At 37.0% G+C, this 24,699-nt stretch overlaps 3 protein-coding genes and 1 pseudogene across 3 annotated transcripts; 3 read left to right on the top strand and 1 right to left on the bottom strand.

Annotated features, from left to right (window-relative positions):
• The first annotated feature begins 7,265 nt into the window (after positions 1-7,265).
• LOC120114877 lies at positions 7,266-8,557 on the top strand (annotated as a pseudogene).
• Positions 8,558-19,727: 11,170 nt separating this feature from the next.
• Positions 19,728-20,723, top strand: LOC120114902 (uncharacterized protein At3g17950-like). The gene is given in 3 exon segments (XM_039135679.1): positions 19,728-19,921; positions 20,079-20,319; positions 20,322-20,723. Coding segments are annotated over 3 exon segments (618 nt in total). The 5' UTR covers positions 19,728-19,837; the 3' UTR covers positions 20,615-20,723.
• Positions 20,724-21,451: 728 nt separating this feature from the next.
• On the top strand, positions 21,452-22,265 carry LOC120114901 (dirigent protein 16-like). The gene has a single exon (XM_039135678.1). The coding sequence runs from the start codon at positions 21,473-21,475 to the stop codon at positions 22,220-22,222; it is 750 nt and encodes a 249-aa protein (XP_038991609.1). The 5' UTR covers positions 21,452-21,472; the 3' UTR covers positions 22,223-22,265.
• A 332-nt stretch (positions 22,266-22,597) lies between these two features.
• Positions 22,598-23,331, bottom strand: LOC120114903. The gene has a single exon (XM_039135681.1). It carries the CDS (start codon positions 23,268-23,270, stop codon positions 22,734-22,736), a length of 537 nt encoding a protein of 178 aa, XP_038991612.1. The 5' UTR covers positions 23,271-23,331; the 3' UTR covers positions 22,598-22,733.
• Between the last annotated feature and the right edge of the window lie 1,368 nt (positions 23,332-24,699).

The raw sequence follows: 24,699 nt of genomic DNA, 5'->3' as shown, positions 1-24,699 counted from the left end.
GGTCGATACCTTGGAGTAAACTTATTAGCAGTAGCCATGGATGCTAACAATGGGATATTGTCAATAGCTTACGGGGTTGGCAAATTTGAAACCTCTAATTCATGGACATGGTTTATGGGGCATCTTAGGGATTGCATAGGTCCTATTAGCAATCTGACAATCATATCCGATAGGGCAAACTCAATTGACAACGTTGTTAGAAGGTGTTTCCCAGATGCTTTTCATGGACTTTGTGGTGTTCATTTGTATAGAAATCTAAAATCAAGGTCTGTTGGTATAAAAAATCACAAATGGACATACTTGAAGGCTGTAAAAGCTTATCGGGAAGTGGATTTTAATAAGCATATAAACTGTTTAAGACGTGTTTTGCCTCAGTGTGCTCAAACACTAGAAGATGTCGGGTTTGAAAGATGGTACAGAGTACATCAACTTGGAGCAAGATATGGTTTCATGACGTCTAATAGTGCAGAATCAATCAACGCTCTAAGCCGTCATTCCCGGAAATTACCCATTACTATGTTAATGGAGTTTTTCCGAGCCTCTATTCAACAGTGGTACTACAAGAAAAGAAACCATGCATGTATTATTTCTTTAAATTCGTAACTTATCATATATTTACTAAGTATTATTATTTAAATTTACAGGAACATTGGAACATCGTGTTACACCATGGACAGAAAAAAAGATAACGAAACGTGTTGTGAAGTCAACGTCATGGAGAGTTGAACCATGTTCAAACACTTTGTTTGAAGTACTGGATAATAACTTAAATGGGCTTGTCGATCTAAATGCAAAGACGTGTAGTTGTATGAAATGACAAACATCTGGTTATCCGTGTGGCCATGTTATAAAAGCTTCTCTTCATCTAAACCAAGATGATTCAAGCGCATACGCTATGGATTGCTACACTACAAAAGTATATCGACAGACTTATGGCGAGATTGTATACCCTATTCCACATCCTTCTGAGTGGGACATACCAGATGACTTACAAACAGTTTTGCCACCAGCCATGGACAGAAGGCTACCTGGCTGAACAAAAAGTCAAGATCGTATACCGTCTAAGGGTGAAGAGAAGAAGAGATCGACGTGTAGTCGGTGCAAGGAAAGTGGTCATACAAGGTTGACATGTGGATCACCAGTGCCATCACAATCATCTTTTCCTCTACCAAAATATGGATCCTCATCAAAATCCAAAGCTCATATGGTGTCAAGAAAAAGGCAATCAAAATCGTAATCATCTTTAAAATCCCAATCACAACTGGCTTCACCTTTTGGGACTGTTAACTTAGGTGATTTTTAAATGCAAACGTTGTATTATGTAGATTTTATGTGTGAACTTTTAACATTTTCAGTTAGGCATGTATTAGTAACTTGAGTTTGAAAATTGCTATGATATGTTCAGTTGTTATCACTTATTAGGCAATCATTTGACTATCGCAACACGGAAATGACGTTCGCAATCATCTTAATGTCTATCGCAACGCGGAAATGACTATCGCAATACGAAATGAAAATCGCAACGAGAGAATCGCAATGCGAAATGAAAATCGCAACGCGAAATGAAAATCGCAACGAGGGAATCGCAAAGCGAAATGAAAATCGCAACGCGAATTTAGTTTCGCGTTCCGATTTTAGTTTCGCGTTGCGATTTTGTCGTTGTGCTTTTCATTTCGCGTTGCGATTCTCTCGTTGTGATTTTCATTTCGCGTTGCGATTCTCTCGTTGCGATTTTCATTTCGCATTGCGATAGTCATTTTTGCCTTCAACATAATGCAGATTGAAATCAACAAAATCAACCATTACATTTCAATCAATTAAACAAGCACAAATAAGTATTATGTTCACATCAATTAAACAAATCAACTTTTACAAATCATCTTTTACAAATCAATTAAACAATAAAAAAATAAGTAATAATTCTTATTTCCTCATCTACTATTGAATCAACTTTTGCAGCCATACATCATTTTCACGCAGCTCACTTCTGAGATTAACCTGCATAAACCAAACATTTGCTCAAACAACACTTTCTACACATCTAAAACCTACAAACAGCAAATTATTGAATTCTAGGTAGTTAACCAAACATTTTCAAACCACAAGCCTATAAACTTACTAATTGTTTATGGACATTTTTATAACGCGGATGCAGGTAGGCAGCGTCTCGTATATATCGATCTAGCCATATAATGTCGAAACCACAAGCCTACTGCAGCTCTATCTCTATCGGTGGGAGATAGATACTTTATACTTCCTGTGATCAAGCGCTCCAACGCCAAGCATATGAGAGGACCACAATCCCCTATGGGTCCTTTCGTTTATTGTGGTGCGGTCTCGTCTCTTCTAACTGTAATATTGAGCTTCTTTGGCTTCTTGTTTCCAGAACGAGTCTAATAATTTATCGCATCCAAGAATTTAGCCAAATGAGAGCTCCATCCCTTAATAATATCTCTTAAATCAACCAATGATATGTAATTTATCATGCTGTCATATACTATTGCCTTAAGGGATGGGAGCTGAAGCTCGACGAGAAGCCAATATTTACTTTCCAAAACAGGGATAAACACCTGCAATCATAAGTAATAATTCATTCATTTGCGCATTTATTTATGAATACCTTTAAACTCAATCTAAAATAAATACTAACCTTATCGACCTCCCACCATGCAGGATAAAGTTTAGCTTGTCCATTGCCCAACGCAAATGATTCATCTCGTTGATTCTTCAAGTGAACGGCGTTAAAAGACGTCGGCATAATTGTATATCGTGTATTTCTTTTATTTTCCTTAAGTTTCCTAATTATTAGAAGACGTGACACCCACGCATTGATATGTTGTTTTACAAAAAAAGACATATATTAGTAACTTACATAAATTTAAAAAAAATAATCAAATTAAAATATAAGAAAAATATAAGACTTACCCCTCCATCGAAATAGCCATTGTCTTCGACCCCTAATAATACGCCCCACCAAGACCGATCAAGCAACAAATAGATATCATCGTTGAGCTTGCATATGTCAGTGAAACACCCCTGGCTCCGCTCATGTAGATAAAAATCAACTGCGGTCTTAGCCTAAAGGGTGTTATCCAGAATTGTGTCCGGTAGTTATCTCCTCTCAACTTCAGATACCGGTATGGTACTGGCCGGTAACTCATACGAGAGCCAACTTGAATCCATCATGTCCGGCACGTCAGAGGGTTTCTCAAGAATCCTACATATGATGCCATGTGAATCGGGCTCTTGAATGGTGAGAGGGACCTCTTCAGCGATGACAGTGGCCTCTTGAACGGTGGGAAGGGACTTTCGAGGAATGATAGGGGCCTCTTCAACGATAGGAGTGGACTCTTGAGGGATGATAGGCGAGTCGGGCTTCTTCTTGCGGTGTCTTCGCACTATTGGGGTGTACGAAGACTTAATAGCACGTGCACGCCGTCTGATGCGTGAACTCTGTCGTGCAAGAAAAACCCGACGTAAAGCATTCACCTTATCGGTTCGCTAAATAATTAAATACAAATATCAGTAAATAAACAGACATGATATTTAAACAGTGAAAACAAAGACAAATATGATTCAAACTTGCATTGAATTCACCCAAGTCATTATTCTATCATAGTTCACAAAATGCATCAGATAACAAAGACAAATATGTTTCAAACTTGCAACACTGTCAACTTAGTATTTGTCTTTGTCTATTGGTTGAAGTAATGCAATTCATTCAAGTTTCAATTTGCAGAAGAAGAATAGTTTCAATTGGCAGCAAACGAACAAATTTACTTTCAACCAAAAGACAAAACAAAGACAAATACTAACTTCACAGTGTTAAAGAATACACAGTTTAGCAGAATTGGCAGCAACCGAACAAATTTACTTTCAACCAAAAGACAAAACAAAGACAAATACTAACTTACAGTGTTAAAGAATACACAAATTTAGCAGAATTGGCAGCAACCGAATAAATTTACTTTAACCAAAAGACAAAACAAAAGACAAATACTAACTTCACAGTGTTAATAAACAGTTTAGCAGTATTGGCAGCAACCGAATAAATTTACTAAGCAATCTAAGTGAAATGGTTAATCTAAGTGAAATTACGAGTAAATTTATCATCAAGTTAAATATGGAAAATCTTAAACTTACCTCGTTGCGTAGAGTATGAACCTCATTCTGCAACGATACTACCATCTCAAGCGGCAACCTCACCACGTAAAGTAGACACCTCCACACGCCATGCACCATCGTTATCGCGTAGAGTACCGATCTCCTCATGCAAGGCATTGACCTCATCACGTAACTCTCTTGACTCATCCAGTGGAGGTGGAGGTGGAGAACAGGGAGATAGAAGTCGTGGCATCTTTGCCGGTTGCCTATCATGAGGTAATGGTGGAGAAGAGGCTCGATGATGTGACGGGATAGGTGATGGCTCTCGTTGTAGAGGTGTATAGTCGGGTCGATCAGGTGATGGCTCTGGGTGAGGTGATGGCTCTTGAAGTGGAGGAAGTGGAGGCTGCTCATCATTTGTGCCATCAAGAAAACGCTGACTAGCTTGCCACCAATCAGTGGCAAGCTCAGCCTCCGTGGGTGTCAATCTCATTAATGGAGTGTTGGCCTCCTAAAAATATAAAAACTCAAACAAAGTTAAACGTCTACTATTAATAACTTATTTATATATGATAGTATTTGTGTTAACTTACATTATTTATTGTCGCATATGGTATTAAGTCTTCCCAATCCAATAGACGTTTCCTCTTCCAGGAAATAGCCCTAGGAATATCATTTGAGGTTTTTAATGCATATGTTCACATGCTGGGGAAAGCCTCGAATATCCAAATCTATAAACAATATAATAACAAATATTAGTAATTGTTAAATAATTAATTATAATTTTGAAAACATTATATAGAAATTCTTACCTTAAAGGCCCAAACAAAGCCTGACAAAGTGTATTTCGACCCATCGCCCCGCAAACTTTTGCGGTCATCAAAGGCAGACGAAAACTTAGTCCAGGTAGCTTTCCATATATACGAACCCCTCGGAAACAGATTCCATGCATTTAGGTCCTCTACCAAAAATATTAGCTCCTGAGGAATATGTTGTCTGGCCTCTCTACCTAAAAAGCCGGCATACAAAAGTAGTAGAAGGCATACTCGGACAACATCGACGTCATTCATCTGAGTAAAACCATCTTTCTTATTAAACAATTTCTTCATGTCGTCGACGTGTAAGTTCGGCTTCTCTATTGACTCATCAAGAAAAACCCTGGATAACCATGATGGGCGGGTGATATGACGAGTGTAACGGCCTACATCATCGTGTTCGAATCGTAGACCAGTGATTAAGCAAAACTCCTTCCGCCCAAAACAAGTATACGCCGGTGGAAAATGAAACCATATCTCTTCCTCACCACGTTGTATACTGTCGGGTAGATCGCTAGTCATGGTCTGAAGCCACAAATGGGTCAAATTAGCATCTCCATCCGGATGATGTACTCTCAGCCATGGCCCGAAGCAGGTTTCCTCAAACAATTTTCTTTGTGCAGGTGAAAGCTTCGAAGCAATTGTAGTGGCTAGGCTAACTTTATTCCTTAATGTCAATGAAGCCGAAAAAAATTTCTACAAAAACAATAAACATACCAAGTTAGATATACCAAAAACTACACTGTGAAGATATACCAAAAACAATAAACATAAATAGTAGTTTATTCTTGAAACTAAAATTTGCAACACTGTTTTGTCTTTTGGTTGAAATGAAAACCGCAACGAGAGAATGAAAATCGCAACGCAAAAATGACTATCGCAACGAGAGAATCGCAACGCGAAATGAAAATCGCAACGAGAGAATCGCAACGTGGAATGAAAATCGCAATGCGATTTTGGTTTCGCGTTGCGATTATCTCGTTGCGATTCTCTCGTTGCGATAGTCATTTCCGCGATTGTCATTCTCGAAACTATTCTTCTTCTGCATTACTTCAACCAAAAGACAAAACAAAGACAAATACTAACTTCACAGGGTTAAATACTAAACAGTTTAGCAGTATTGGCAGCAATCGAATGAATTTAATAAGAAATCTAAGTGAAATGGTTAATCTATTATTGAAATTACCAGTAAACTTATCATCAATTTCAGTATGAAAAACCTAAAATAATGCAAAAATTTCAAAATAAAAATAATTAAAAAAACTAACCTTCGGAGGTTGATTTTCCATTTCTGAATGATTGTGAGGGATTTCTGACCGTGAATGGTTGTGAGGGATTTCACCGGCGATGGGGACGGAAATCTTCGGAGATGGGGATGGATTTCGCCGTAGAGAGTGAGAGATGGAGATGGACTGAGTGTTGTGATTTTAGGTTTGAGGTTATGAGTTGCGATTACTGTGGACGGTTCAGTTTCAATATATTAAGAAAACATTCGTGTTTGGAATTTAAAAAAAAATACGCGTTAATACGAATGGCGCTATGTAAATCGCATTGCGATAGTCATATTCGCATTGCGATTTACGTATTCGCATTGCGATTTTCCTAATTCGCATTGCGATTAGTAATCGCAATGCGAATTAGAAAATGCGTTGCGATAATCAGTATCGCATTGCGATTTTCCAAATTCGCATTGCGATTTTCCAAATTCGCATTGCGATTTACTTATTCGCATTGCGAATTGGGAAAATCGCAACGCAAAATTGGAAAATCGCATTGCGAATCTAGAAACTGATTTGCGATAATGGAGATCGCATTGCGAATTAGTGATCGCATTGCGATTTTGTTGGTCATTTTGGCAAATCCGGAAAAAATTGGTTAAAATCGTATATTATATGGGATTTTGGTCACTGAGGTTATTTTCTCTATATAAAATTGTGTAAATTGTTCGGCATTGTTGTTTTTTTTGTTTGTTTAAATGTATAAACTATTTTTTTTGGGACTAGATTTTCAATCGATCATCTCAAGAGTACAAGAGAAAATTAGCTGATCCTATTTCATATGTAATGGGATAAGGGGAGGTAGGATAGTAAATGCCCCAACATCAGTTGAGATCAACTTTCGTGGGAGACCTCCATCAATCAAATTATGAATTATCCATCATGAGACTCGCTCTCACGACCACAAGATTAAGAACTTGCGCTCTTACCAACAAGACAGAGATGCCAAAAGTTAGTTAACCAACCCAAGAGAAAAGGGACCAGTCCAATTAAGTCTGCTAAAATACGTTTCTGGCGATACAGTTATTCCAGCCCAGGCCTAGGAGTTGCCTTTTTCAACAATTAGAAGAGAACTTCCATCCAAGTTCGGCGGCTCAACCCACCACCATTTCCTTTTCTTCAGTATTATTCTGTGGAGTTGGAGTTTTGTTTAAAAATGGCGGCTTCCAATTCTGAAAACGATTTGAAAACCCAAGTTCCAAGCTCAAATGAAGCAGAGCAGTCTCAGATTCAAGCTATTCGTATGCCAAACATGGAGGAGATTCGTGCTCAAGAAGTTTGGAATAACTGTGCTGTTCGTAGCGTCGCTAGTGTAGTCATGGGTAAGTCCCAAATTCTGGTTTCATTTAATTCCTTTAGTATCTTTACTTTTTTTTGGTTTATTTCATTTAATTTGCCGCGATAAAGTGGCTAATTGCCATTGAATCAAAGGATGATGTTTATAGCTTTGCGTTGATCGATCAAAGTGCAGCTGTAGGGTTGTTTGATTGGATTAGGGGAGCTAATTCTTTAGCTGAGTTTTACAGACGAGTTGCTTTAGGCATAGTGGTTTCTATGTTTTTGTGCTGATGTTGTAGAATCTTTATCTATGCTTGTATTTGTGTTTCTATGCTAAAATAAAATTGTTCTTATTGATTCAGCAAAAAAATAGAATCTTTATGATTGATAATTTGTTTGGTAATCAAGAAAAAGAGAGGAAAAGAATTGAACAGTTTATTAAATATTTGAATTTGATGGATTTCAAATTGTTTTTATGTGGAATTATTGGAATAAAGTAGTAAATATTTTACCTTTTGCATTAATCTCTCTTGGTTTTATTGGGAGGTTTAAGTAAGGTTTTAGGGTTTTAATATATTTGATGATATTTGCAGGAGGTGGGTTGGGATTCATGATGGGGATGTTTTTGGGTGCATTGGATAATCCTATAATGCAAGAACAAATGAGTGGAAGGCAACAGTTAATTTATAACTTAAAGCAAATGGGGACAAGAAGCTGGAGTTCTGCAAAAACATTTGCAGTTATGGGCGTTGTTTTTCTGCTGTTGAATGTGTTGTTGAGAAGGTAGTATACAGAAGCTAGAAGTCAGAATTCAAACACACTACATTCACACGCATACACGTACACATTGAAATGGAATTGGAAACTGAACTCGTGTATTCATTGTTGTTATTAAAGGCTCGGGCGAAACATTACACCACAAATACTGTGATTGCTGGTTGTGTAACTGGAGGAACTATGTCAGCGAAAGGTATCTACTTTCTTACTGTTTTTATACCGCTTATAATGTCTCTATGATCTCCGTAAATGCTTGTTAGGTTTGGTGTTCATATATTATTTAGCATAGGAAAACAAGTGGCAATTTTTGTGCTTATTCTTTGAAAAGTTCTGTTCTTTCAATTCCTGGTAAATTTTGGTTGTTCTTAGCTTGAAACTTTAGATAAATGGGATTGATCTTTGTGATGAGTTGACTTCTATGTAGTGCACAATTCATTTACCACTTATGCTTGTTGGCATGTTTAAAGGATGCAGAAACAGGTTGTATTTGCCAATGATATTGTTTGTTGCAGTCTCTGTGCATGTTTGTTTGTCCAGAATCCTTGACTTCTTTGTAGGACATGTCTTGATTTTCCTTTCTCGATGGCTAAAAGTAAAATCCTTAATTTTGTGAGAAAGTATGTCCATAGTTTACAATGTTACAACATCTTTTGATTATGCTTGCATGAATTTCATTCGTTTTCTTTCTCCCATAGTATCAAGGTTGTGGATGCTGAATCGCTGATGCCTTTGTTCTTGTGTATGCATGCATTCAGAGAAAAAGGTGGTTGTATGTGTCACACCCCCAATTTTCAAATTAAAATTTATTAATTTTAAGGACTTAACTATAAGTTTTTGGAACTTTTTGGGCTAGTTTTGAAAATCTAGGAAGTTTAGGGACTTAACCCTGAATTTAAGTATTTTTACCTAAAAATCACCCTGACAGGAATTAATTACCTTTCAGGCACCGTTTCAGAAAATTTTATCGATCTAGAACTCTTTGCAAAAAGGCGCGGATCATCCTTGATGTGGCGCCACGTAAGCAAAGGCGCGGATCATCATTTGTGTCTTATCCGAGCTGGCGCCACGTACTTTCTGGGAATCACCATCCGCACATTTCATTATTGGTTTCAAATTTCTCGGTCTTTAAACTCTCCCCTCGCCTATAAATAAGACTCCCTTCAATCGTAAACATCACCCCATCAATTCTTCATATATTTGCTTCACCAGTTCATTCGATATTTCGTTTTAAGGTAATTTTTTAATATATTATATTTATTTTATATATGATTATTTGAAAAAAAAATATTGTACTAATTATTTTCTATTATTTTTTGCGGTTGTAAAATTGGAAATTGCGATCATACATCGAGACATTATTGTCATTACAGTAATAATATAAAATTATATTATTTAAATTATTGTTAATATTTTTAATATTTTTATTAGGTTACATTTTAATTCATATACTATTTATTTAATTAGGCGTATTTCAGCTATTTTTTTGCATATATAAGACTCTCAATCTTCCAAACTCTCAGAATGACGCGTATTTCAGCTATTGTTTACTATGATAGAGAAATTCGGGAAGATGAAACCGACGTTGTGTTCATATCAAATTATTCTGTCAAAATATCCTTCAAGAGAAACATAACTCTTGAGGAGCTGATAACGAAGATTTCAAGGAAGATTCATGTTGGAAGTACTAGAAGACTGGTCTCGCTTCAGTACAGATTTCCAACATCGATGCTTCCGTTAACTTATACAATATTCGAACTATTGAACGATGACGATGTTGCAATGATGGTTGATTCTCAAAATCATTATTCAGACGTCGATACAGAGATATATGCGAAATTTGTTGAAGTGTGTGCTGTTCGTGGTATGTCATTATGCTCCCACTATGGGCTGGCTCAACAAGTTGATTAAGTTGACAGCCCAACTATAGTAATGTGTAATGATTTTAACGTTATAATGGGAAATCTGCATCATGGTGCCATCTCATCAAGTTCAATAGAGAGACATTCATCAGCATCTCCTTACTATTTGTACCGAGGTGGGTTCACAAACAATATGTATGGCAACATCGCGTTCTGTTTAAGGGGAATGCATTTATCTGTCAATTTCTTTGACCTAAATATGGAGACCTTCGACGCAACAATCTGTGCAGTACCCATTTGACACGATGTCTTCAAGCTCCAGGGGGAGACATTCAACTGCGAGCTTCTTCGACCTCAATGTCGAGATGCCTTAAAGTTCAAGGGGAATGCATGCAACTACCAACTTGTTCGACCTAAATGTCAACAGAGTGGAGGAACCCTCATCTCCACCAGAAGAACCTCTTCGTGAGTCAGGTGCGGATGGTACTGAGACTGGACTATTCGTTCACCCAGAATCACCGTAGTTCAACATAGACTCCGATAATGATGATGATGTAGATGAAGTTCCTAAAAATGTGGTACACACTGAACCTCTAACATACATGTATGAAGCTGATTATGGTACAATATACGGGCCAAAATTTGTGGATATGCCTAATTTTGGTGATTATGGATTTAACTCATCAGTTAATGATGGTAAGTTATATAAAAAATGATGTTTTCATGCAAAGAAGAAGTGATGATGACAATTAAGAATTACAATATTCGTAATTTTGTTCCGTCCAAAGTCGATCGCTCTACTACCGAAAAGTATGTATTCCATTGTGTCCAACGTGATAACGGATGCAATTGGATGGTTCGCGTATCAAAGAGGAAGATGAAAAACAATATATGAGAATTAATGATATACAACGGTCCTCACACATGCTGTGCTGGAGGTATCAACCAGGATCATCCCAACTTGGACTCCGACATGATTTGTCAAGCCATCATGTCCATGGTAAAAGCAAACTCTCATATAACTACTGCTGTGTTGATTTCAGCTATATAATCACAGTATGAGTATATTGTCTCATACAAGAAAGCACGGAAAGCAAAGCAGAATGCCATTAAAAAACTTCACGGCGAATGTGATGCATCTTGCAACGAACTATCAAGTTGGTTTAGGGTGGTGCACATGTTGAATCTTGGGATAATTATGGATTTCGAAACTTGCCATGCATATCACAATGATCGACTGCTTCGTGATCTATGTCAATTATACCGTTTTTTTTTACTTACCCATAATGCATTAATGCTATGAAATACTGTAAGCTTGTGGTCCAAATCGACGGGACATACTTGTATGGAAAATATAAGCAAGTTTTACTATTTGCAATTGTCCAAGATGATAATCGCAACATTCTTCCAGTTTCTTTGCTCTTGTTGGAGAATATATAGATTCTTGGTCTTTTTTCCTCCAAAATTTATGCTTAAATGTTATCACGAGGGAAAAATTTATATCATTTCGGATCGCGGAGCTGTGATCAAAGTAGCAATGAATTTTTTGGGTCCAATGTGGCAACCAACCTATGTCCAACATAGGTACTGTATCCGACACATTGTTGCAAACTATCATGGAAAGTTCAAGAAGAATTATGAACGTCAATTACTTGTGCGCATGGGTATGTCATAATGTTATTTTTTTGTCAATCATTTTTATTTTTTATGGAAACAAATTTAGTAAGTTATACATTTGATGCTCAGGTTACGAACTACTACCTCAAATATATGAGTCCATGCTTCAAGAGTTGCGGGAAAGAACGAGGAATGATACAATTACATCATCCTCATCAATAAAGAAATGTGTACAAATGCATATGATGGTAAATATCGATATGGACATATGACGACCAACTTGGCTGAGACAATCAATTCGACCTTAAAGAAGACACACCTTTTACTAGTAATGACTTTGGTAAAAATGACATATTTTCGTTTGGGAGCGCATTTCGCCAAGTTCGGGGGATAAGTTCAAACATGGATGCAAAACGGTCATTTCTATCACCCTAGATTAATTATAGATCTACAAAAAAGAATTGTTGCATCCAATGGAATGTTTGTAACAAGCTTCTCTAAAACCCATGAATTGTTTTGTGTGACAGAGATCCCGCGACCTCTTTAAGGGATTCAAGCTAACTCGTTAAGAGTTAATCTACGAGACAGATGGTGCGACTGTAGGGTTTTTCAAGCTCTGAAGTATCATTGCTCTCATGTCATAGTAGTTTGCTCGCATACCTGTCAAGACTATAACCGTTTTGTGGATCTTGTATACCTACTATCAAGTATTTAAGGTATATGAATTTGAGTTCCCCCCATAGGTAATGACAAAGACCAAAATGAGGTTCAGAATTGACTTCTGATTATTCTAGATTCGTTCTTATTGAGGGACCGTGGTCGTCCAAAATCCACTCGAATTCATTGTGATATAGATATTCGAGAAACATCTAGAGAAAACAAAAGATATGAGCATTGTAGAAACCCAGAACACAGTAGAAAAAATATTCATCTCTTTTCTCATCAAGTAACCATTGATGTTGTGCTTAATGTAGTTGTTGTTTATGAAAGATATGCTTTTGTAATTTAATTTACATTTATTTTAAGTTAATGTCATTTGATCATCACATATTAATAAAACAATAAAACGATACAAAACAATGGATTAAAAATCACTAAATAATAAAACTATTCGCTTGAATTAAGTAATGAAGAAAAAAACAAAATAATAAAACCATTTGCTTGAATTAAGTAATAAATAAAATAAATTAAGTAATAAAAGGTAAATAATTAAAAAATTACAAATGTTTATAAATAAAAAAATAAATACAAAAAATTAATATATGAATATATAGATGTTTGCATCTTGAATGTGTTCCGCAGGGCGGTAGTTGTCTGTCTCGAGGAAGATTTCTTCGTATAACTTGTTCTGACTCTTCACTGTCATCATCATCGCCATCATCATCATCATCACCATCATCATCATCATCAGGAGTAGATACATTTTGCTGATGAGGGACGAATGACGATGTAGCACCTCTATAGAATAAGGACCCTAGAGGTATATGACTGACTATCCCACCGCTCATAGAAAACTGGGAAAACTGAGAGAAGACCGATATCGATGAGTCAGAAAACTATACAGGAGATGTCTGTGTGGTGGCCATCGGTGATGAAGCTGGACTCGCCAAAAAACCAGCATATGAACCCCAAGTTGGATATGTAAACATTGAACCATAATATCCTCCAAGAGGGGTCATATAACTCTGCGACGGTGGCAGTATCTGATATGGCTGTGGAGTAATATGAAACGGTTACGGAGTGTAAACGGTGTAGAAGGTGACTGCTATGAATGTTTCGGTGATGTAGCTGAGGACGAACCGGAAGCGCCTGCTCTCCGTCCACAAGTCGGGGGATGATGTGGTTGTGATGGTGGACGTCTTTGTCGACGTCGATGAATGCTCCCACCTCGTGCTTCCTCGAAAAATAGGAACGATTTCCCGTTCCTGTTGAACCACTCGTAATAACTATCTGCAACCGTCAAATGGTCCACATAAATGAGTTCTGTACGGGGAAGGAGCCCACTTTGGCCCTCTCATATCATGACCCACTCATAATGTTTTAGCAGCCAGTTCACTTCTTTTTTGTTGCGTTGATCGGTGTTATGCAAATCGTCGAGATTTTTAGGTGCTTCCGGAATTAATTGTACAAAATCAAATTGGCAGAGCACGCGATCAATGGGATGTCACTCGTCAATCACATAACAGATTAGAGGGACTATCACCATCCAAACATCTAATGGATCTATTAAGTCGTGTGGGATACAAATCCTTATCTCTTTAGTACAATAAGGAACACATTCAAACTAAAACAAATATATATAATTCTTATCAAAATAATAATATAATTATATAACGATAATTAAAAATAGATTTTGTTATTTAAATACATATCTATGTACCAACCTTCTGATCAATGAGTAGCCTAATTGATTATAAGTCATCAGGTAAACCCCGATGATCTTTCCTTGCAATAGATTACCTATTCAATGAAATAAATTTAATTATATACTATATAAAATTATTAATCTATGAAATCAATATTATAATTACCTCAATAATAGCGGGAAGACCAACAAGTTCTTTACAACCAGTCATAAAAAGGGCATGCGATACCACGCCCAAGACTGCAGCAAAAAGAGACATCCGACGATAGCATTTTTTCTATAGTTAGTAGCTCGACACATTTCCCTATAGAGAAATGTCAAAACTGTCGAGTTTCAACTTAGTGTGCCAGCCAGATAAAAATCGGTGAGGTGACGTAACCACATACAATGAACTTGGTTGTACGATTTGTCCGACATTAGGAGCTCTCCTATTAGCTGTAGTATGTAAGCCCATGCATACATTTTAACATGCTCCTCCGAGGCGTCGCTGCTCAAACGCTTGAAAGTTGCATCCAACCAATTTAACGGAATCCAACCATCGTTAAAATTAGGCGGGACACCTCCAAGATACTCATGACACAATGAATACCAATCACCATGCACCACCCCAGAAAACACATCTCCATCTACCGGAAGCCCCAAGTGCATAGAAACATCCTCCAGCGTAATTGTGCACTCTTCGTACAGAAGATGAAATATGTGTCTCTGGTCTCCACCTCTCGACCAATGCAGAAATCAGGTTCGATTCTACATTATAATGCCCTTCGTATCTGGCTACGTAACCGAATCCAGCCTCGACTAAATACGACCAGACACGGGTTGATATCTCTAACTTAAAATTATGGATAAAGGGATCTAAGATTCGGTCTCTTTATTAATAAATATTATAGAAATTAATATTTAACTAATACTAAAATATTAAATAAATAAAATATTAACAATAATTAAAATTAAAATAAAATTTAAATTATTACTATATCAGCAAAATGCCTGGAGATGTGATGTTCGTCTAAACGAAGCATACCGCCTTCTATTTTATAACTACAAAAAATAATAAAAAGTAAATATAATACAATTTAATAAAATACTAAACTATTCATTTATTATAATACACTAAAATATTTTACCTTTTAAATAAAATTTGACCGAGTTTGAGCTTTAAGAGGGTTTGGCCTTTGAGATGGTTTGAGATGATTTGAGAATTTGGTGTGTTTGAATGAAGAAATAAATGAGTATTTATAAGGATGGGGGGATGAGTTTGGCCGGATGGAGTAATAAATGGGAGAGGTGTGAATGGTTGAAAATTAATTGAAAGGCACAGATGGTGATCTGTGCCTTTCAGGCGCGTGTCAGATTCCCAGAAAGACACAGATCATCCCTTATGTGGCGCCACAACAGGAAAAGACGCAGATGATGATCCGTGCCTTTCTGCAAAGGTTGCTAGATCGGTAAAAGTTTCTGAAACAGTGTCTGACAGATAATTAATTATTGTCAGGGTGATTTTTGCGTAAAAACGTCTTGAATTTACCTAATTTTTTTGTCAGAAGAAAATTTAAAAAATGGGAATAAGGTGGTTGAGGGGGCTAGGTTCCTATATGTGATGTAATTAATAAAATATATGTTTTATTATATTTTGGCTCAGGTTATATACCCAAAACAAAATCCCCCCAGTGTGTTTTTGATAGAACCCCAAAAACCTCAAAATATTTACCTTAACCCCCAAACTCTGGCCACCACAATTCACTTGCCACGGTCGACGTCGTGGTGCACCGCCGGTACCATTTGAAGCATTGGGCCGTCGTGAAGCAAGCCCAGTCGGTAACCCATTGTAATACCCCGTCGTCCGCCATTGAGGAGCTTTTGAATGATTCGTCGATAACCCAAACTCTCTGTTTAGTTTCCCTCATTTTTTGATCGCTCCAGCTATCGGTTAGCCTCATGACAGCCACCGTTGTGTTCCCCAAGAAATTCTTCTCAAAATTTTTTCAGGTTCGTCGTCCACTGTCGTCGTTCTCGCCGTCCGCCGTGGGTAAGCTTTCAATTATTTTATTCGGTTATTTTTTCAGTGAGTTTTGGCTATTAATGCGTTGAAGTGCAATGTTATGGTGTTTTGAAGACCGTAGAATAATCTACCGATCACCCCAATCGTTTTCGTCGTCTCACGCATCGCTACGTGCGCGTGGGGCTTGTCCTCGCTCCAAGAAGCCTGCTCCCGAACCGATTTGAATATGTCTGATCAACTCGGACAGAACCGAGTCAACCCGAACCGGTCAAGCTGAGTCAACTCGGGCGAATCAGCTCGTTTAGTTTGACCTGACCGTTGGCTTTGAATTTGACTGTTAACTTTGACCAAAAAGTTAAATTTTTTTAAAAGTAATATGTTATGTTTTTCGACGTCCTGAGTCCGAATCCAAAGTATGTTTTGCCAAATTCGAACTTTGTAAGCTATTTTTCGGTATTTTATCTCCCAATTCAATACGATTTATTACGTTTAAGTTCTGTTTCTAATGTAATTGGTTTGTCTATGTATCCGAGATATTATGGGACGTAGAATTTAAGTTCGAGGGTGATCAAATGTAGTTTAATTGGTTAATCGAGGATGCTCAAAAATTGAGGTAATACTCTACTACTATTTTTTGTATGCTTTTTAAAACTCATTGATAATTGGTAAATGCATGAATGAAAATTATTGGTCAATTAGGTGTATTTAATTATCATTTGACTCAAACTGAATATGGAATAAAGGCAGAACACTGTAGAAAACTCAGACAACTCGAAAAAAAATTGGTAAATCGATCGGAAATAATTCTAAGTTCATGGATTATGTAGTAAATAAATTGACCTCAGGATCCAAAATTCTGATTAATTTCTTTAAAGGTTAAATGCGGTGAATACTTGATTAAGAGATTACAAAAATAGCTCTATGAAGTAAAATTATAAAAATGTCTTTGCACTGTAAAAAGACCAAGATTGCCCTTGAAGGTGAAAAATAATCTAGAAATGACATACTTGACCAATTACCGGTAAAAGTGCATATGTTTGGATTGAAAAGAATTACTGAAATGCCTTCGAGTTGTGAAATAACTAAAATAACAGCCGATATTCAAATGATTGAAATACCCCTAAACCCCAAAAGGATTAGAATACCTTAAACTCTAAGATGACCGAACTAACCTCGAGTGTTGTAGCGACCCAAATATTCTAACAACTTGGAATAAGTGAATGTCTTTGGATAAATTCTAGAAACAAACTTAAGTTGTATCGTTCTTGAAGGTTATAGAGCATAACTCGAGTGTGATGAGTATTCTTGATACTAATACATCACAAAAATGTATAATACCATAGAATACATGATCGTCTCCTCTAGTTCCGTTCAGTGGTGATTCTGAAAGTGACCAGTTCAACCAGTGTAATAAATATTAAGAAGTGATTATTCATGAAGTATATCAGTTCGAAATATTGACAAGTTTTACAGGGTGGAGATCAATTAGTACGGTTTGACTCGAAATCAAGATAATTCGGTATAAATTCGGAATAATGCAAACTATCGTTTTACCCTTATTGGATTAAGTTACTAATAATCCATCAGAAATTAAAATGTCAGAAATACTCCTATTTGCCTGAATAATAGAAACACTCATGTTATATCTAGATCTTCAATAACTCGGATGTAAAAGATTCTGAATGCCTTTCTGATCACTTAGTGCCTCCGAAAAATATATGAATACGATATGATCTTGATAAATCACTTCCCTATTGACTGATGAATCCGCTTGCTATTAAACTTCCTTTCTATAAGGATATCATTATGAAATTCAATCAATTTGCAGAAGTTTCGTGTTTCCCCCGCTTGATAATTGCTAAGTACCTCCGGAAAATAACTGTATCCTCTAGTGTGTTCCTTATGTGCCATATAATTGTTTTACCTGTTTTAGAATGTGTTTTTTCAAAATTACATATTTACTGAAGTATTGATGTACTGTTTATGAACTATGACTATATGATATGTGTTCTATGGTTACTGTTTTACTGATAAATAAATATATATGAACTCTGATTTCTTTCTACCACTGGTTACTGTCTGAAAAATGTTTTCTTCGGGGTACTCTGGGATCTGGTATGAAGTCTCTACAGGTTCAGTTTTGATCAAGCTGGTAATTTCTTATATAGGTTTAACACCGATCAGTTGGTAATTCCTTATTGCAGGTTCATTTATGATCAAGCTGATAATTCCTTATATATGTTCAACACCGATCAATTGGTAATTTCTTATGGACCTAAGGCGACCATTGGGTGGGCTCCTGGGCCCAATGGGCCTAGAGGTAAGACTTTATGGACTCTAAGGTACTCCCTTAGGGTGGCTTATTTGCTGTATGCATTGGGTAAGTTCTTATGAGCCTGAGGGCATACCCCTCAGGTGGGAACCTATGCTTCGGCTAGGGTAAGACCTTATGGACCCAAGGTGCTCCCTTAGGTTGACACCTACACCTAATGGGCCTAGGGTAAGTCCTTTCTGAATGCAGTTATGGGGAACTGTATATCGGTGTTCGGTTAGAGGGTATTACTGTGGTTTTAAAATATATTTTAAACTACTAATATTTTTAAAGGTTATGTACACATTTCTTTGTTTTGTTGGAACACACTAGACTCCCCAATTCAATCTTCTGAATATGTCTCTCTCTGAATACTTACTTCAGATCATAAATTCTTGTTTGTAGCTGAAGACTTAGCTATTGGAATCTGAATTTACTGTTAGAATCTGATGATGACTGTCCCGCTAAGGAAATTTATGCTTTACTAATCATGATGGCCTATTGTTGTTGTTGTGGTAGTTTTGTATTACTGAGCTTCCCAAAACTCATTCTTTACTCACCATTTCAGGCTAAAAGAATCGATCCAGTGCATATATCAACTTCAGTTTGGGGAGTTACTTCGGTTGTGTTTGCAGAGTACGGTATAATGTGTAATTAGGGGGCATGTAGGTCATATTTGATTTTTATATTGAGTTTGAAACTTGTATGTATGGTTTTCTAAACTTGTATTTTAATTATAAATTGATTGGATCTTAGATATATTTCTGTGCAATTTTTACCTGATTCATAACAACACGGGAAGGAATATAATGTTCTCAGGAGTTGAAATCCTTTTATGTTCTGATTTCTGTTCATTATATCTCAATCAGAGGATATATACACACCCAATTATAATTGATTGGATAATTTATATTGCTTGATATCGCTCACTAGCAAAAATACCAGGGAAAGCTACTCTTAACATCTAGAGAAGCAATTACCTGTTATATAAGCTGATTACATATATTAATTAATCATTAAACGGTGACGCTGTATATCCTATCCGACATATCTTTTTGAAAGAAGATAATAACTCCCAATAATACAATTAGGAAGAAGATAATAACCCATTGCTGCCAGACTTGATGAACAGCCTTAATAGATTCAAAGTTTGATATCAATCTATTCAGACAAATTGATAGGGATAGGTCACAATAGAAACCATTCAGAGAATTTAAAATAAAGTGGAACAAAAAAAGAAAAGCAAAAGATAGGTGGACAATAATGATGTAATTCACAAATTCAAAAGCTAAAGAGAAAAAAAAACAACACTTTATGTGTCGGTATCACACCACCATTTCAGCCCTATCTTCTTGTTCTAGCTCCAATTTAGCCGATCCATAACCAATGTCTTTTCTCTTAAAAAATCCAAATCCCATCTTCAACAACAAAAATGCTAGATCCGATCTCTGATCTGCCACTGCCTCCGTCCTCCCCCACCATCTCATCTGTCTCCTCCTCCGATCTCGATACTGAGGTAAGTTTTCATTACCCATTTTCAGTTTTCTTTTAAATAATTGTACTGGTTGAATCTTGTTGCACCATGCATTATATAAAAGAATTCCCCATGTTTTCTTTTGATGTTCAGTTTGGCATTTTCCTTGTTCTTTGTGTGTGTGTGTGTGTGAATGAAGTCGACAGGTTCGTTTTTCCATGATAGAAGCACCACATTGGGTACTTTAATGGGAGTGAGTTTCCCAGCTGTTACTTTCCGAGCTCCTTCCCGACACCACCTCGAGACACAACCCGCGAACGCTGGTTCGGCTTCCTTATCTAAACCCAAGAAGAGGAGAGCGCTGACGGCTGCGTTCGGCGCGGAGCGTTTAGTGAGGAGGCGGAGGAAGTGGTGGCAGATATGCAGGGACGTGGATTCCAAGCGGCTTCTCTCGGAGAGTTTCTAGAGGTGGAGAGAAGGTTCGGAGACGGGGCATTTTACGGTGCGGAGGCGGCGGAGCTTGAGGGAGTGATGGGGACAGCGCATGACGAGCAGCATCACGAGGCAAGGAATGGACGGTCATTGTTTGCCGATGGGAGGGTGTTGCCTCCTGTTTCGGCAGCTATTCCCCCGGCCGGTGATGATGATGATGAAGATGAAAAGGCACCGACGGCGGGGGCTCTTTGTAGATTCCCGGTGTCGCTCACGGGGATATGTAGCGGTGGCGTTGGATGAAGCCTACACCTTTTGACTCCTCTGCTCACCGTACATTTTTTTATTACTCTCTCAATGTATAATTTATAAACTGATCCATCACTTGGTCCATTTCACAAATAAATCCGAAAACCCATTCCATTCCAAAATCCATGACTGCATTTTAATTTTACAGTTGATGCAAGTAATTGTTATCACACAGTGTTTGTGACTGTTTTCTTCTCCACTCCACTGGTTTAACGACACCCAACTACTCCACACCATTTGAATTCCCACCAAATCCATGCATTGAAGCTTTCATGCTAGCTATACTGACAACCAATCTCTAGTGGAACACCAAAGCATTTCCTTCGACTCAAACATTGTCCTACTAAATAATACATAATCATCGAAGTGCTCCCCATAGCATGAAAGCTTCACTGCAAGAAAAATTATACCAAAATGGAACATCTCAAACTAGGGATGCCAAAAATATCCATATCCTACGGGTTTTAACGATAAAATTTAAATTTAGTCATTCCCCCCCCCCCTTAAATTTGAACTTAATTTGAGATAATTATGAAAATATTTTTTATTTATATATTGTTGATTAGATTTTGATGTATATATATAGTTAACATGTAATATTTTATTTTAAGTTTATATTATTAAATGAATAAAATATATTATTTTCTCCTCTCCTTATTGAAAATATTAACTAATGCACGAAGAAGATAAATGTGCACGTAAGTACTGTTGACCCCAACAACTTCACCATCCAATAATCTTTCAACAACTCCAATATATAGGCTGATGTTATACTTTCTATTTAAAGAGCAAGTTTCATGATGTCTGGCATACTGATCAAAAACCCTAATCACAGAACCAAAAACTACAAAAATGTTGGTGCAGCACTCTCCATTTTTCACTATTCCATTGCTAATTGCAACAGTCTACATGGGCCAATGCTTGGCAGCCGGAAACTCGGCGGCGGCGGCAGAAGAACCAATTTTAGAGTTCTACATGCATGATATCCTAGGGGGAAGTAGTCCCACAGCAAGGCCAATAACTGGCTTACTTGGAAACATCTATAGTGGCCAGGTACCATTTGCTAAGCCAATTGGATTCCTGCCCCCTGCCGGTGGTGTTGCAATACCCAATGCAAATGGTGCTATTCCAACTATCAATGGCATCAGTGGTCTCCCGTTGGGGACCGGATTAGCTGGCACGGCTTTCGCCGGCAACCCGTCCCAAAACAATCAGCCTCAAGTCCCTCTTGGACCGGACGGGTTGGGACTAGGCTTCGGGACGATCACTGTTATCGATGACATAATCACTGCTAGCCCTGATTTGGGGTCACAGGTGATAGGGAAAGCTCAGGGAGTTTATGTGGCTAGCTCTGCTGACGGAACAACCCAAATGATGGCGTTTACGGCCATGATCGAAGGCGGGGAATACAACGACAACCTCAACTTCTACGGGGTGTACAAAGTTGGAAGCACGGTATCGCATGTATCTGTGACGAGTGGAACAGGGAAGTTTAAGAATGCTTGTGGGATTGCCGAGGTTCGACCACTTATACCACCTGGTCAACATGTCACTGATGGTGTCGAGACATTGCTGAGGATCACTGTCCATCTCAAATACTAAGATATTACATCATGTCTTAAAAAAAATGTGTCTGATTGTGTGAAACAAATGAACGTGGCCCTGATTCCCAGTTTCAAGATCAACAAAATATGTACAAGCGTGGATGATCATAATTTGATTTAATTTTCTACGTGTTTTCTTAAAATGTATACCGTATTCTTATTTTAAGATCTTATTTGTTTGCTCGTCATTATCTTCGTAATAAATTTGTAGATATACACGAAGGCAGGGATCAGAGTGGAAATTCACCATACTACTAAACTACAATTTCACACAAGTTAGGTGCCAAGTTTGAGTAGGTGAAACCGTGAAAGCTGTTATTAATTTATGTAAACAATACTCATTATATCATGCAAACAGGGAGGCCGACCTATCATACAGTCTGTCATTAATTTAAATTTATTAGATTTTTTAATATGATTAGGAGAAGATTTCAAACAATGTAAAAAGGAAAACAATATACAAAGGCAAAGATATAATAATAATATAAAAATTGGTTGGTCGACATTGCCTACGAGGAGGGTGTTTCAAGAATGGTATCCAACGCTGGCTTCCACGATCTCTGCTTCGAGAACCTCTCGACGGAATCCTTCGCACCGTTTCCGACCGAGTTCTTCGGCGGCGGCGTCTTCGCGTCGAAAGGGAAAATACAAAAATGGGTAAAGACGACGGGAAAGATCCTCCCGATGTTAAAGCTGGCATGTTTCAACGCCTTGTTAGCGTTGCAACTGAGCCAACTCATCTCCTCTTGAGTCAACACGGAGTAAAGCAGGTCCATGGGAAGAAGAAAATAAACCTGGCGTCGCTCTAATTCATCATCTGCCGTTAATCCATGAACCCTGGAACCGACTTTTAAACTGCTCGAATCGCACACGAATTGGCCTGGATTCTCCACCATTACATCGGCTGCTTTCGCTGGTTTCGTGTATATCTGCAAACTCCCATCTGGGAACACCACTTTTACTGCTCCGCCACTTGAAGTAATCAACGGCGCACAAGAAACTGCATTCCCCATTATCAAACAGAGACTCCCTTCGTTGCTTGGCATGAGTTAATGAATGGGGATGGTGGGATTGATGATATATGAGCATGCAAAGATGGTGGTTGAGCGATCAAAGGGAGGATATATGTATTTATTTATTTATTTATGTTTGCTTTTGCTTTTAGAGCTCCCTCACATATATCACTATCGGACAACAAGATGCAAGCAAATTTTCATGAGTTGAGAGACCTGATGGGACAAGTGTCATCAACATACTTTACTGCCCCTTTGTCTCTTTGGCCTTTTTGCCTTCTTTTTTTCTTTTGTGGAAAGCTATAAAAGAGGTCACTTAACTATGATAAAAGAATCTTTTTAGCCATTAAAGTTTTAATAATTATAAAATAATCATTAAACTTATCAAACTATTACAAAATAATCATTAAAATATTATAATCAATTTATCGCTTTGTAACATTGATTTCAATTAAGTCATCAAAGTATCAATAACTTATCAAATTAGGTTTTCTTGTCAGCATAGCCTTTGATTCGAATGAGACGTTGAACATATTTGAAACATGTGGATTAAATTTATTGTTCTTGCTATACAATTTTATTTATTACTCTTCGTTTTCTTTTCAATTTCGTAACAAAATTTTATATACTTAATTTTCTAAACATATTAAATTCAAACTATATATTAATCAGATAATCAAACATATCTAAAACTTAAACTATATTTTTAAATATGCTTTATGTCAAGTTTAAGCTAGCATTTTACCCTCACAAGTTTGTTTAGAATATGGATTGTAATTTTGTTGAATGTGGAAAAATAGCAAATTGTTGAATGAGTGAGCACATGGCGAGGGATGGAGTAATGTAAGTAGGCATCACAAAACGACACCACCAAACCCTATGATTGGACATGGTCTTGGATAGGAATCTCTGCGGCTCTTCGCCTAACCTTGTTCATTATATTGCTTAATCATTTACCATTAATAAATCCTCCATTTTTAGGTACACAAGCTGACAAGAAATTGAGAATATTTAGACAGCAATTGTTGTGTCAAATCTTTATATGGTATTTGCTAGCTTGCAAACTCTTCTGTATATAAATATGGTAGTTAGTTTATAAGATTTGTATACTATTTTTAACAAACAACATTTAATCAGAATTGTTTAAACGAAATAGCAATTGTTTTGTATGTCAAATCTTTCCATTACCTTAAAGTTTAATGAAGGATGTAGTCGGTAGATAATTCAACAGAGTAATAGGATATATTTTTTTAATAATCTAGATGATTATATGGTAATATTTATTTTTTTAAAAAATTAACTATTAACAATGCATATATATTTTACACACAAAATAACTCGAATTCAAGACTTTAAAATCCCACTCAATAAGTTATAGAGCAATATGATCATTAAACTTTAATAGTACATTCATATCAAGTTAAAATATAATAATATCCAAAACAATTTATCCAATCTTCAT

This window comes from Hibiscus syriacus, unplaced genomic scaffold (assembly GCF_006381635.1).
Source record: "Hibiscus syriacus cultivar Baekdansim isolate YM2019G1 unplaced genomic scaffold, ASM638163v2 tig00110253_pilon, whole genome shotgun sequence".
NCBI classification, from domain to species: Eukaryota; Viridiplantae; Streptophyta; class Magnoliopsida; order Malvales; family Malvaceae; genus Hibiscus; species Hibiscus syriacus.
Note: the sequence above shows the minus strand (reverse complement) of the source record. Positions and strands in the feature narration are given on the sequence as shown.

Bases quoted from the DNA above. Each gene is read 5' to 3' on its own strand.
- LOC120114901 (XM_039135678.1), top strand. From the start codon at position 21,473: ATGTTGGTGCAGCACTCTCCATTTTTCACTATTCCATTGCTAATTGCA.
- LOC120114903 (XM_039135681.1), bottom strand. From the start codon at position 23,270: ATGCCAAGCAACGAAGGGAGTCTCTGTTTGATAATGGGGAATGCAGTT.